Source organism: Thamnophis sirtalis, unplaced genomic scaffold (assembly GCF_051295495.1).
Source record: "Thamnophis sirtalis isolate CommonGarterSnake01/CBP01778 unplaced genomic scaffold, rThaSir2_p1.2 scaffold_5, whole genome shotgun sequence".
In the NCBI taxonomy this organism is placed as follows: Eukaryota; Metazoa; Chordata; class Lepidosauria; order Squamata; family Natricidae; genus Thamnophis; species Thamnophis sirtalis.
The window spans coordinates 48984694-48997284 of NW_028261385.1; the positions used below are offsets into that span (position 1 = coordinate 48984694).

The 12591-nt window shown below is 40.6% G+C and overlaps 1 protein-coding gene across 2 annotated transcripts in view; it reads right to left on the minus strand.

Annotated features, from left to right (window-relative positions):
* EFNA5 (ephrin A5) overlaps positions 1 to 2170 on the minus strand; it is a 210313-nt gene extending 208143 nt beyond the window's left edge. Inside the window, exon 1 of one of the 2 annotated variants that reach the window (XM_087715783.1) lies at positions 1040 to 2170. In XM_087715783.1, coding sequence (XP_087571909.1) covers positions 1040 to 1164 — 125 coding nt within the window. In that variant the 5' untranslated portion in view covers positions 1165 to 2170. The remainder of the gene's footprint in view (positions 1 to 1039) is intronic. The other variant, XM_087715781.1, reaches the window with a different exon arrangement.
* Positions 2171 to 12591: the final 10421 nt, after the last annotated feature.

The window sequence follows — 12591 nt, forward strand, 5'->3', positions numbered from 1 at the left end:
AATAGCGGAGTAGCCTTAATTTCATTCCCTGGCAAATGATGCTAAATCACCATGAAGTCATTAGCTACAGACAGGACACTTTACTTTTGCACTGTGAGAACATCAGCAACTACTACTACTGCACATGAATGCATACTCTTGACAGCATGAGTCATTCTGCTGTGGAAAGCCTCCAAGACCCAGGATCATCTGAAAGTCCTGAAAACCTTGGGGAAGGCAGGAGGTGGTTCCCTTTATTCCTTTAGTCTGACTTAAACAGTTTACTCCAGACTAACCTAGTTAAACAAAGAAGAAACTGAGCCCGGGGAGGAAGAGCAACAGTTCTGCTTTCTGGAGACCTCATAACAGGTGTTACGTGTAACCAGAGTCTCCCCGCAGCAGCCCAAGGCGACTACAAATATAAACATAGCTTAATATTTTAAACCTAAACACACTTCAGACTGACATAATCTCAGAGCGCCGCGGTAATTCAAGCTGCGCTGCCTCTTCAAAATTTCTCGAGCGTGATTTTTTTTCTCTCCCTGATAACATTTTTACCTATCAAACAGAAAATAACCAAAACCGGCCCTCCACAGGATCGCGCGCACACACGCGCGCGCCCGGACGCCCTTTCAAGACGTTTCGAGTCCCATCTATATTCGCTTTCACGAGTGATTTACCGGCGAGTTACAGATGATCTAATAAGATATATATATATTTGCCGGCCGTACAAATAGGTCATTAGGGGGAAATTAGCTGGAGTCGTCACTGAAGCGATATGGATGACCAAGAGAAGCCAGGTCCAAGGCAATGCCTTTTAGAGCAGCCCGGGCTGACTGTTACGAGAAAAAGTTTGCTCTCTTTTTTACAAACAAGTGTTCCGTCCCCCCCTCGACACCCACTTACGCGTATTAGAGGCCGCAAAGCCGCTGGGAGCGTCCGTTTCCCCGTTTCCCCGAAGCGCCCCTTTGAAAGAAGCACCGGACCCAGACAATGCTGCCGGTGCCAAACCCCTCAAAGACTGCGCCGGTGCTAAAAGTGCGCCGTCTTCCTCCCTTACCTGGGATTGGTGCTGTTCCAGTAGACGGCATAGCGATCGGCCACCGTTTTGGAGCTGGGATCTTGGCTGAAGACGCACGTCCAGAGCAGCAGAAAGACCAGCGTCAACATCTCCACGTGGAACATCACTCCCCGCCACAAGACACGGCGAAGTGGTAGACAGAGGAGCTGCGAGCGCGTGTGCGTCTTTTCAAAAAAAAAAAACAAGGACAAGAACAAAGGAAAACACCGAGAGAAGCGGAGGAGGAGGAAAGAAAAAGAAAAGGAGGAAGGACGAACCACAGAAAGTCACAGGACACACACAAAGAGAAAAGTACAAGGGAAACGAGGCGGCTTGAGGAGATCCCCGCCGAAAAAAAGCCGGTCCCGAGGAGAGATCCTTAGTAGGGAGCCTGAGTGGCCCGATAGGGGGAGCTGAGCGACGAGACGGGCAACTGCAGCAGCAGGCGGCGAAGGAGAAGGCGGGAGGCGCTCATTCACGGCGGCGAGTCCTGTGTGGAGCCTAAGGCGAGACATGCACCGGCCCTGCCCCCGTCCAGCGCTGGTATGGGCGGCTCCGCCGTCCTGGCTTCCCCTCCCCTCGCAAAGGGCTGCTCTGCCCCCGCCCTGCCTTCTCCCTTTCTGGGACTTTCTTCTTTCCTCCTTTTGGCGCGAAGGGTCCGAAGGAGCGGAGAAGGAGGCCGGCGGGGAGAAGGAGCTGCTGCGGCAAAGCTTCCGAGGAGGCAGCAGACGGCCGTTTCGGGCTGGCTTATCTCGAGTTGCTGCTGCTGCTGCTGCGGGAGGCCGGAGTTGAAGCGTCTGGCTCGCTCTGGGAAGGATGCTCCGTTCCTCTTCTTTGGCTGACGGATAGAGGAGAAACCCCGGCCGGAATCCACAGACCCAGCACCGGCGGCGGGAGAAGGGAGAGAGGACCGAGAGGAGTTTGCAATCCCAACCGTCTCGCTTCTGGATGGGATGCCCGGAAAAAGAGAGGACGAGAAGCGGAAAGTGGGAGAAAGGACGTCTTCCAGCTCTCCGGGCTTCTTTCGCTTGGAGGGCGAGGAAGCAGCTTTTCCGCTCCCCGGGAGGTGGGAGCAGGCGGTCTCTCCTTTAAGCTTCGCCAAGTGGCTCCGGGAGCGAAGCGAGGTCCGAGTCCCTGGAATGTCAACTTTGCGAAAGAGGGAGGCGGCGGCGGCGGGATTAAAATAAAACGGGGGGGGGGAAGAAGAGGTCGAGGAAACCCCGCGGACGGCTACATCAGAGGGTGAGCGAGAAAGGCAGGACGATGGGGCGGGGGGGGGGGGAAGAGAGAGGAAGAAAGCTTCCCGGGGCTTGCCCGGCAGGCAGCTGCTCCCCGCTCTCAGAAACCGCCGCGGCGGGAGTGGAAAGAAGCGGGGGAGCGCCTCTCTCCCGAGTCCGCCAAGCAAATGAAAGAAAAGTCGAATGCAGCGGCTGGCAGGCAGGGACCGCGAGGAGCAGCCAGGATTGGAGGAGCAGAAGTCAACACTGCCAAAGAGGAGGAAGGAAAGGGAAAGGAGGGGGGTCTTTAAATAGTCACGCCCACTTTTTTCTCCTTTTTCTTTTTTTTTCTTTTTTTTGCAACGACCGGTTTCTTCCCCGCGTATAAATCGTCAGCAGTCGCCAAGGAGAAGCGGGGATGCTGGCGGGATGGCTGTCTGTGGGCAACAGACGGGCTGCGTAGATGCTCTATGCGGGGACCGTAGCAGACATCCTACATGTGTATGCGTGTCAGGTTTGGAAGCCTCCGTTTTATGCCTGTCCCTGTGCACAGAAACGGAGCAAGCGGCTGGCTTGGGAACGAAAGCACTGCTGGTAGATCATGTGGGGGTTTTGCATGCAGTTTACTTGTGCGGGAGGAGGAGGAGGAAACGCGGAGTAGCCAGTCAGAGCCCAGATTGTTTGCTTATTGATTGCTTTTCCCCGTTTTCTTTCCCTCCAACCCGATTGGACTCCGATCTTATCAAAAGAGGCGTCTCCTTCGCCTCGTGGCCCGCCCTTCACACCAAACAGACTCGCCCACCTTCTGAAAACCTAACTAATTGAATTACACGAAGTGGTTTCTTGATGCAGCAGGTAACCGTTTCCGCGGGGGGGGGGGACTGCGAAGCAGAATTGCAGGGCGATGCCTGCTGCCGGTTCTTGGTTCTTCCCGCTTCCCCGTGGAAAGGGAGGTGGAGGGGACGACCAAGCGGAAGCCATTCACCCAAATCTGGGAGGAAGGAATGCGGCACCAGCTGCTGAAGGAAGCGATCAAATGCCGAGATCCATGGAATTTCCCCCGAACCTGCCAGCTGAATCTGGCTCTTTTGAGTATGATCTGTTTTTAAAGTGGTGGGGGGAGAAATGAACGTAACTATCCGGTAAACAATTTGCGTGGGATTTTCTGATCCCGATGCTGGAAGTCGATGCCTTGCTGATAAACAGGTCAATCCTGGAGTTTTGCATAAAATTGTTAAAAAAAATAAAGTGCTCTTTGCTCCATCTGCACCTTTATTTGCGGGTCTCCGGGCCTTTACCCGCTGTTGAATTGAAGCACCGCCTCCCATCCTTCCCTCGACAGAAAATTACAGTACCTGGCTGTCTATAGTATACCCTCTCTCTTTCCAGGGTCTGCCAGTTACCCGACTTCCTTCCAAAATAGCAGGTGATTAAAGCCTATTCAGTTTTACAAAGCTCACAGCACGGGTGGTTTATCTCTGTCTTATTCCTGGGTGGGGACAAGACAAACTCAGATGACATGGCAGAAAAAAGTGTGCCAGAGGAGGCTAATGCAATGTCATGGTTGAGTGCAAGAGGTAATGTCAGAACATGTGCTGCTGAGAGAGAAATTGTGGACCTTAGCAAGTCCCATTTCATCAGCTTTGTCCCCAGGACAGACCCCTTTGTGTCTGCAGGCAGATGCATTTGTATGGCTCACTTGGGACCCCCCCAAGTGAGCCAGCTCAGGTGACCTTTCTCCAGAAAGCAATTTTAAGGTGTTGTACTTTTATATGGATCCACCCATCACCCCCTTCACATAAATAAAAACAACAACACTCCAGTGCAAACCAAAATCCCAGGCTAATAACTAAGAATAAACTCTGCTCCACAAGTTATAAGTGAAACTTTACTATGCAAGAAAATAAATTAGGAAGTGCAATTAATTGTACACCATTCAGAATCTCTCTGTAAGTGAGATGGGCAGTCTCTAAACTTCATAAATAAATAAATAAATAAAATGAATCTTAAAGGAATATAGGCTGATTTGTGTCCGTTCTTTTGGCAACTTGGGAAAAGACGCAATACATTTTGGGCAGGAGTTTTCCTCCCTGCTTTCTAACAGCGTTACTTTTAATTCTGTAAGAAATGTTCTTTCAAGTGTAACAAAATAGTTTTTCAGCAACCGCCCCTCCCCTAGAAGTATGTGTTTTTAACTGCTCTGTCTCTTTGGCTATAATTTTTTGAAGCTTCCAGTTGTTTCAAAGTGCCCATGTTCCCTCTAGTGGTGAATTGTAAGACAACACCTGAGGCATTTCTAATAAGGGATTACACTGAGTTTATTTTAATCAGCTTGCCTATACCAGGTAAGATATACTTTAGTATTAAAAAAATAAAACCCACTAAGAGTTTCTAAAAAATGTGGAATAACCCTTTCAGACAATCTAAGAATAGGAAAGGTTTTTAGAATACAAATCTAGCGAAATACATTTCATATGGAAGGATTGATTCGAATTAATACCATAATAGAACTAAATAAAGATAGCAAATATAATATTTACTGACTGATGATACAGACTGAAACAGTTTTATGCATTATAATTTTCCATATTGCTGAAGCTGGGTTTTTTTCTTTACAACTATGCCTAAAATGGCCACTATAGAGTTAAGCCAGTGTTATAAATTATTAACAGCATAACAGGTTACAAGCAAAATGCAATTGTCATCGTTCTATTTTCAAGCAGCTGACATTAAAGAATAAACAGAAGCAGTAGCACAATAACTTTGGATCCATTATCCTTTTTCCCCCAAAGGAAAGTAACATTGCTTTCAGAATTGGCTAGCGCCACTCCGAAACAATCCATATGGGTTTATTGACTTAAATTTGTTCATATATCTATTAATCTATGTGTCTTTTATTATGATGTAATTAAACAATTGTTGAAGCTACTTATTTTTGCCAATAAATATCTTTTCACCTTTGCCTATAATTAGAATCATAACGTATGTTAAGTGATTTAGTCTGCATGAACACACATTAAAAATGAAATGAAGAATTTTCACTGAGGAATGTGAACAAATATAACACAATAGTTGCAAAACTTCCCCTTGCCACTCTGTAACAATCAACAAATACTTCCATGGAATTTCTTCCTTAGCTAAAATGAAAAATAAACAAAAGGGACCTACTAAAAGAGTAGAGATTATTTTACAAGTCATGTCTTATATCTAGACTGCATGACATAGTAGTTGCTAATAGGAAATAAATGCAGAAGACAATTCTTTTAAAATGAAATAATACATTTTGACAGATTTTTAATACTGTACCTAAAAATGCCTTGCATTGAATTAGTTCACTGATCCACTTCTATTATTTTTCATTTCTTGAACTGGGCACAAGATTCACATTTAAGCTATTGTGCTGTTTGAAGGGGGACTATTGATTTCCATCCTTTACCATTTTAATTAAGGATGCAGAATAGAGAAAATGAAGCAGAGGAAAGAAACATTGACGGCTACCTGATACTAGCCAATTAGCCCAAAATAGTCCATGTTTGTATTGTTGAAAGGAAACTACCTGCCTTTTGACTTTGGTAATATACACAATAATAAACTAGGCCTATTAACACATGGCTAATACCACTGAGATTGTATGAAGAATATTTATTCTACTTTTGCATCTGCGTGCATGCAAAATTCATTTTTCCAGAAGGAAAGCTGGCAAAACAGAAAATGAACATTATGTTTAAAAAGCAAATTGCACAATTGACTATTAACGGTCTCAGAAAACTTTCATTTTGGCATTTATTTTTAGAAAGATAGCCATGTTAGTTTGTTTCAGTCAATTAAGTAGTATCTTAAAGACTTAACTTGTTTGTTTAAACAACTCCATACAATCTCTTGCCTTATATGATAATAAAGAAAAAGAAAGATTGCACATGACAGCAAAAAAAGAAAAAAAAAGAATTGACTTCCACAGATCCTGGGATCAACTCAGCTCTTGCATCCTCAAATATAAACTTGCAAGTGCACTGGATCTTGGTTACAATAGTTATCTGTGCCTTATGATTGAAGGGCCAGCACAGTAGAAAGAGAAAAATCAGCAAGTGAGAAGGCAAAGTGAGTAAGTTATTCGCCTTCAACTTGTAAAGATAAGATGAAAGCAAACAACTTACTGACTTTGCCTTCCCACTTGCTGGCTTAAAATCTCAAAGGTTGGGGAAAATGAGAAATTCCTCATTCAGCCCTAAGATTTGCAAGAAGCAGAAGTTACCTAAAAATGATTTCCATCACTGGAATTGGTTCCCTCTAAATATCGGCATGGACTTCTGCAGAGTTTTTCGGTTGCCATGGGAAGGGGGAAAAACCAGGTATGTGTCAATCTTTATTGCCACTTTATTAAAGTAAGGAACTCTTTTAGAAAGCTGCCTGCTCTGGTATAGATTTTGATTGCTTGACACTGAACACTTGAATGTCTTTTTTTTTTTTTAAAGATAAAGATTCCCTCTGGCCAAGAACTGATTCCCAGTTCTTTTGGAATACACAAGGCATTTTGTGCTTGCTAAAGAGGGTTTTTAGAAAACGTCTTGAGGGGAATGCTTGAAAATTAATTGTAGGGAGACATGAATAATCATGAATAGCATCATTAATTTTTTCTATTTATTAATGTATTATAAAGGACAAAACATTACATTTTTCTTGCTTAATGGAAAAAATATCCATGGGAAAATCTATGGCTTATCAAAATCTAGAACGATTCCATTTCTCTCACCAGAGTAGCTAGTTGGGAGCTAGAAACGTCAAAGATATAAAAGTGGAAGGCAGGGCAATTCAGCTGTGCACCATCTAATCACATTTCTCCAGCATACCAAGCTTATGTTTACTGTCTTCCTTTTCAGTGATTTCAGATATTGAAAGGCATTAGACTTCACCTAAGTCAATAATATGAGAGACAGTGGGAGGGAGAGTCGTATAAGTGTGCTAGGATGTTTTAAAAGAGGCTGAATAATTATAGATTTGAAGTTCAACACAATATCATCATTATAATATAATTGGTTTGCACATCTGTTGGGAGCAGAGGGATACATCCAAGCAGAAGCAAAGATCCTTGTCTGTCTCCTCATACAAATGTTTTTAAAGAGACGTTTCAGATGTACCTTCATTGTTTCAATCATCGGAACGTGTAGCAGCTGCAGTGCTGATTCTAAAGCGTCTTTCTGAGATGTGTGAACATAACTGGAGCTTTGCAGAACATGAGTGCACAGCCGTCAAGAGCTGCATAATGATTGGCAAATTGAACAAGAGAAAGTTAATTAAAAGAATTCACAAGTCAGGCATCTAAATGAAAATGCTAGTAACTTTTACAAAGTTGTACATTATCTTTTTTATGAAAGCATGTATAGTAATATAAATAAAGGATTTTGACTTTACTAGTGTGACATTCTTAATCAGACAGAGATCTAGAGGAAGCAGGAGAAAATGACTTCAATATAGAGGACATAGCTGACATTAGATATTGCCTATTACACATAAAGTTTTCTGTAAAAGACAACTGATGTTATCTAACATGCAAATAATAGACTTTACTTTACAAAAGGAAATAAAATCATCCTTCTGACAGCCCTATTAAACTTCACTTTTGCAAATAAGGATCAAGGAATAGGATAAAAATTAAATTGGGTAACAACGTACTAAATGCTATAGTTTGATCTTAATTAGCATATTTACTTAAAGAACAATGGTGCCGAGAGACATTTGCATGGTGCATATGTTACAGTGACCTTTCTTCTCCCTTGTCATTCAAATACACAGAGGAAGATTGCTTAAATAAAGGATCAGGCTGCTGATCCAACAAACTCACCACTTTGCTTTATGGTCATTGATTGTAGTTATTGCCAGCCTAACTATATAAGGTTGACTTCTTACAATTCTCTTCAGTGCAGTTCAGTGTTTCAAGGGCTTTGCCTATAAGGAACCAAAGGCTAATTTTTACATTTATTAACAAAAAATAGCTGGAATTGAGGTATCTGCCAATGGAATAAGAAAGGGCTTAGGTGGCAGCTGCCATTGACATCCTGTATGGATATCTCTGGAAGTTACTATAGTTCTTAGCTGTCTGAGAATGTAATATGCTTTAATAATGGTCAGAATACATTTATCTGGTTTTGTACAGCAAGGGAAAAGATCAGGGGTCGCAAGCAAAGGATTGAGGAAGATTGGGACTTCCTGGTTTGAAACTGTGTTTTGCAGCCATGTTTGGATAAAAAGTAGGTACTGCTGAGAAATAAGAGAATTTTAGAAGAGCGTGACCTGAGATTTGGATGGCATGGATTTTTATGGTATGATAAAGCTAAGGTTGAAGCTCAAATACTTTGGCCACCTAATGAGAAGGAAGGGCCAATAGTGAGTTCCTACTGGTTCGGACCGGTTCAGACGAACCGGTAGTAGTTTGGCAGCCTGTAGGCACCGCCATCTTGTTTTTGCTCCTGCGCATGCACAGAAACATTTTGGTTGCATTGCACCTGTGTGCAAAGCATGCACCTGCATGCAAAGCAGCATGCACATGTGTGCAAAGCATGCATACACACACAAAGCACACACGACCAAACCGGCAGTTGTTACTGCCAGAACCCATCCCTGGGAAGGACTCACTGAAGAAGAGCCTAATGCTGGGAAAGATTGAGGGCAAAACAAGAAGAGGACGACAGAGAATGAGGTGGCTGGATGGAGTCACTGAAGCAGTAGGTGTGAGCTTAAATGGACTCTGGGAGATGGTAGAGGACAGGAAGGCCTGGAAGAACGTTGCGGTCACGATAAGCTGAACACAGCTTCGCAACTAACAACAACAAAAGGTAAGGTTAATATGGATTTTAAAAATAACTATATTGGAAGTGTCATAATGAAAACATGGAATAGATATCAACCCAAATTGTGCTTGTATGGATCACAGCACAAGAAGCATTATAAATAAAAGTATCAGGCAAAGAGATAATTAACACATAGAGATATATTAATAGCATGGAGAATATAAGATAAAATCAAGAAATCAATTGCAAAAATATTCAGCTTTCAAAGGTTATGACAGTTATGAGAAAGACTTAAGGTAGCTAAGAACAGCATAAGGCAGATTTTAAAGTTAAATTATGTACAAACTATGAACATGTAATTTCTAAAGTATATAAACTTTGAATTAGAAATTTGAATTAGAAGAGGAATAAGTGAAAGAGTGATAATAACATGGCCTAATATACTGGGAACAATTAGAAAATTTGTGGCTAAAAACACTGAAACTTACATTAAAATTTAAAAGATAATTTTTATAATGTTGTGCCATTGGCACATGACTCCTGAAAAAATATTTCATTTGAATAAGGGTGCTTCAAATCTACTAAAACTATGAAAAGCATGAAAGGTCTTTTTATCATGTTTAGTGGACTTGTAAAAAATGGGGATGCACTGTATATCTAATGTCAGTCCAAAAGTTTTAATACACCATCTTTGCCAATGTTACATTATTGTGCACGTTCTTTTTGCTGCCTTTTTGTTTAATCTTATTTGAAAATAAAATGCCATAAGAAAATCACACTGGAATAGTCCATAATGCACATTTATGCATCCATTCATTTTATGTCTGTTTCTTAATTGATGGTGGGAGCCATAATTTGTGGAATACCATCTTGGATCAGTCTTGTGGAGTCAGCACCAGACATGGAAGCAAAGAATACTGGGGAGGGAGGGGGGAATCAAGACTTAAGGTGGCAATCCTTAGGCAAATGTTGAAATTAAATCACAATAGTTCTGTTTGCATCATATCCTATGTTCAGAAATAAGGCTTAGCTAAAACAAGGAGCGAATCAATAGCTTGTCTCTAAGTAATGAAATAACCCTGCCTTTGGATTACAGGGTTTTTGTTCAAATGAAGTCAGTGAAGGCAAAGGTCAGCTCACTGGTATGAAATGCCCATTGCATGCCACAATAGTGCCCATACCTTCTCTTAATTAAATTGCCTCGGATCTCACAGAATTATAAACATGGCTAATAGCAGCTAATTACAACATTAAAGTAGTCATGTACAACAAAAAGCAGCATAGCAGAATGTCTGATTCTTCTCTGGGGGTGGATGGTTAAGTCCCCTTTAAGGACTGGGTGGTGAGATAGACTGAAGGGCCTCCTGTGGAAAACTCTCACTACCAATGGAAATAAAATATATCAATATTATAGACTCCAAAAGTGTTTCCATTTCTTGCCAACTAAGCACTCACCATTTCACCATTCTTCATTTTTCAACTTTGTTTCTGCAGGCATTGTATATTTCAGAGACAAAGTTCAACAATACTGCAGATTAATTCATAACAGCATTTTTGACAACCAAGATATCACGTTTTATTTTGCTTTAAATATTATCGTATTGCGTATGCTATGAAATGGGTAGTAAAATCAATTCATCATTATTCATGGTGTTTAAACGACAGTATTTAAATTTAAGTTTAAAACCAAACATTTATATGTGATTCTGATTCTGTTTTTAAAAGCTGCATTTACATGATTTTGGCCATAAACGTCTCTGAGCACTTCAAGGAATGCATGAATAAGGTCATCAACAACAAAATAGCTACAGTATGTGTATTTCTCATATATTAGCACATTTGAAGATGCAAAGCCCGAAGCATCTGTTATGTACATACGTGCAGTCAAATTATTTTGCTCTGACTCTGCATTTTTGAGAATTTGAGGCCAAACAATTCTATCTGTGTAACATAATTAATTGGATTATATGCATAATAATGTTCCTACTTCACAGAGATATATTTTTTTTAGTTAAAAACATTTCACAAAAATATTCCTCATGACATTGATTTGCGTGAAAACCACAGAATTAAATGTGCCACCCATTTAGATTCACATTTAATCATTTCAGTACTTTACATATATTTGAATGTTAGTGTTCATTAATGATACATTATTTATGCATATTTTTAATTTTCAATTTTGCCTGTATCTCTTTCAATAGTGCAGTATACAAAGGAGACTTCATCTCTTCCATCTCTAAATAAATTCTTTGGCTCAGGCAATTGACATAGCCACATACCCCTGTCCTATATAGCAGTGTACATATGCCTAATCCTCAGTGAATTAACTCCCAAATCATTGATCCATGTAAATATAAATAGGTTGAATATCTGATCCTCAAGGATGATAACAGAAAAGGACAGTTCTGGCTTACTTCAGTTCTGATTTAATTCTGTTTTCTGTCTTTTCTATAAGGACAATATAGATAATACAAAAGTTAGTATCATGCACATTGTAGCCTTTTATATGAACATACACGTATAAAAATATTTAATTTTATTTACCTATCATATCACTAAGCTGGTGTTCTAGAAAAGGAGCATGTATCTCTTTGGGGAAGAACATATTGGTTGGTGATAATAGGATATGTAGTCTAACACAACTCTAAGATGACAAGTTGGCAGATTTATATTGTAAACAGAAAACATGAAACTCTGGTGGATTCTCTTTTCCCATATATTCATGTCTGCTTATTGGAATACAGCCCAAGAATTTAGAACTCAGAAAGCATGCAGAGAAATATAATTAACATCATTGAACATTATCACTTCAAAGAGAATAATAATTTAAGGTGTCAAAAAGTCAGACATGGAAATTTGTTTTATGATAGTCTTCAAACCGCTTTTTCTCTAAGGATGCTGAAGAGGCAGTTTGTGAATGAAGTAGAAGAGTGTTAGGTGTGAGGTTGAAGAGAAATCTTGACAGGAAACATAGAGCTAAATTTTGAAAACAAGTAACTTTAGTATATAAAGTTTAATAGCTACAAAGGTCCTAACTGAGGATTTTTAGGGGGTGGCTGAATTGAGAAATGGTGCAATGTATACAATGCTTTTCCTCATAGCATACGGAAGAAAGTCGATGCTTTTTAAAAATTAATGGGAATTTTCTGCATGTAGGACTCGTTGTTTTGTTTCTCTTTTGCACAAAAAATCATTAAATACTTGATGAGAACTCGGAGGCAACATGCCATGCCAAATAGGAAAGTCCATCACAAATATAATTTTATCTCAATATTAATTTTTGTTTATTTTTACACATAGAAAATGTGCATCAATTGTAAGTCATTTGAATATCCCTGGAAACCTAATGCTTCATAAATATATAATGAATGAAGAACTGGCCGATGTCCATCTAATTAATTACTGTATTGGAAGCAATCGCTGTAATTAGTGATAAATGAATGCTCTTTCCATTTGTTGAATGGTTTGATATTGCAATGTGCTAACTCAACATCAGCCTCAAATATAGAACAAGGTCTTTTTTGACCACACCTGCCCAAAGCAGTCA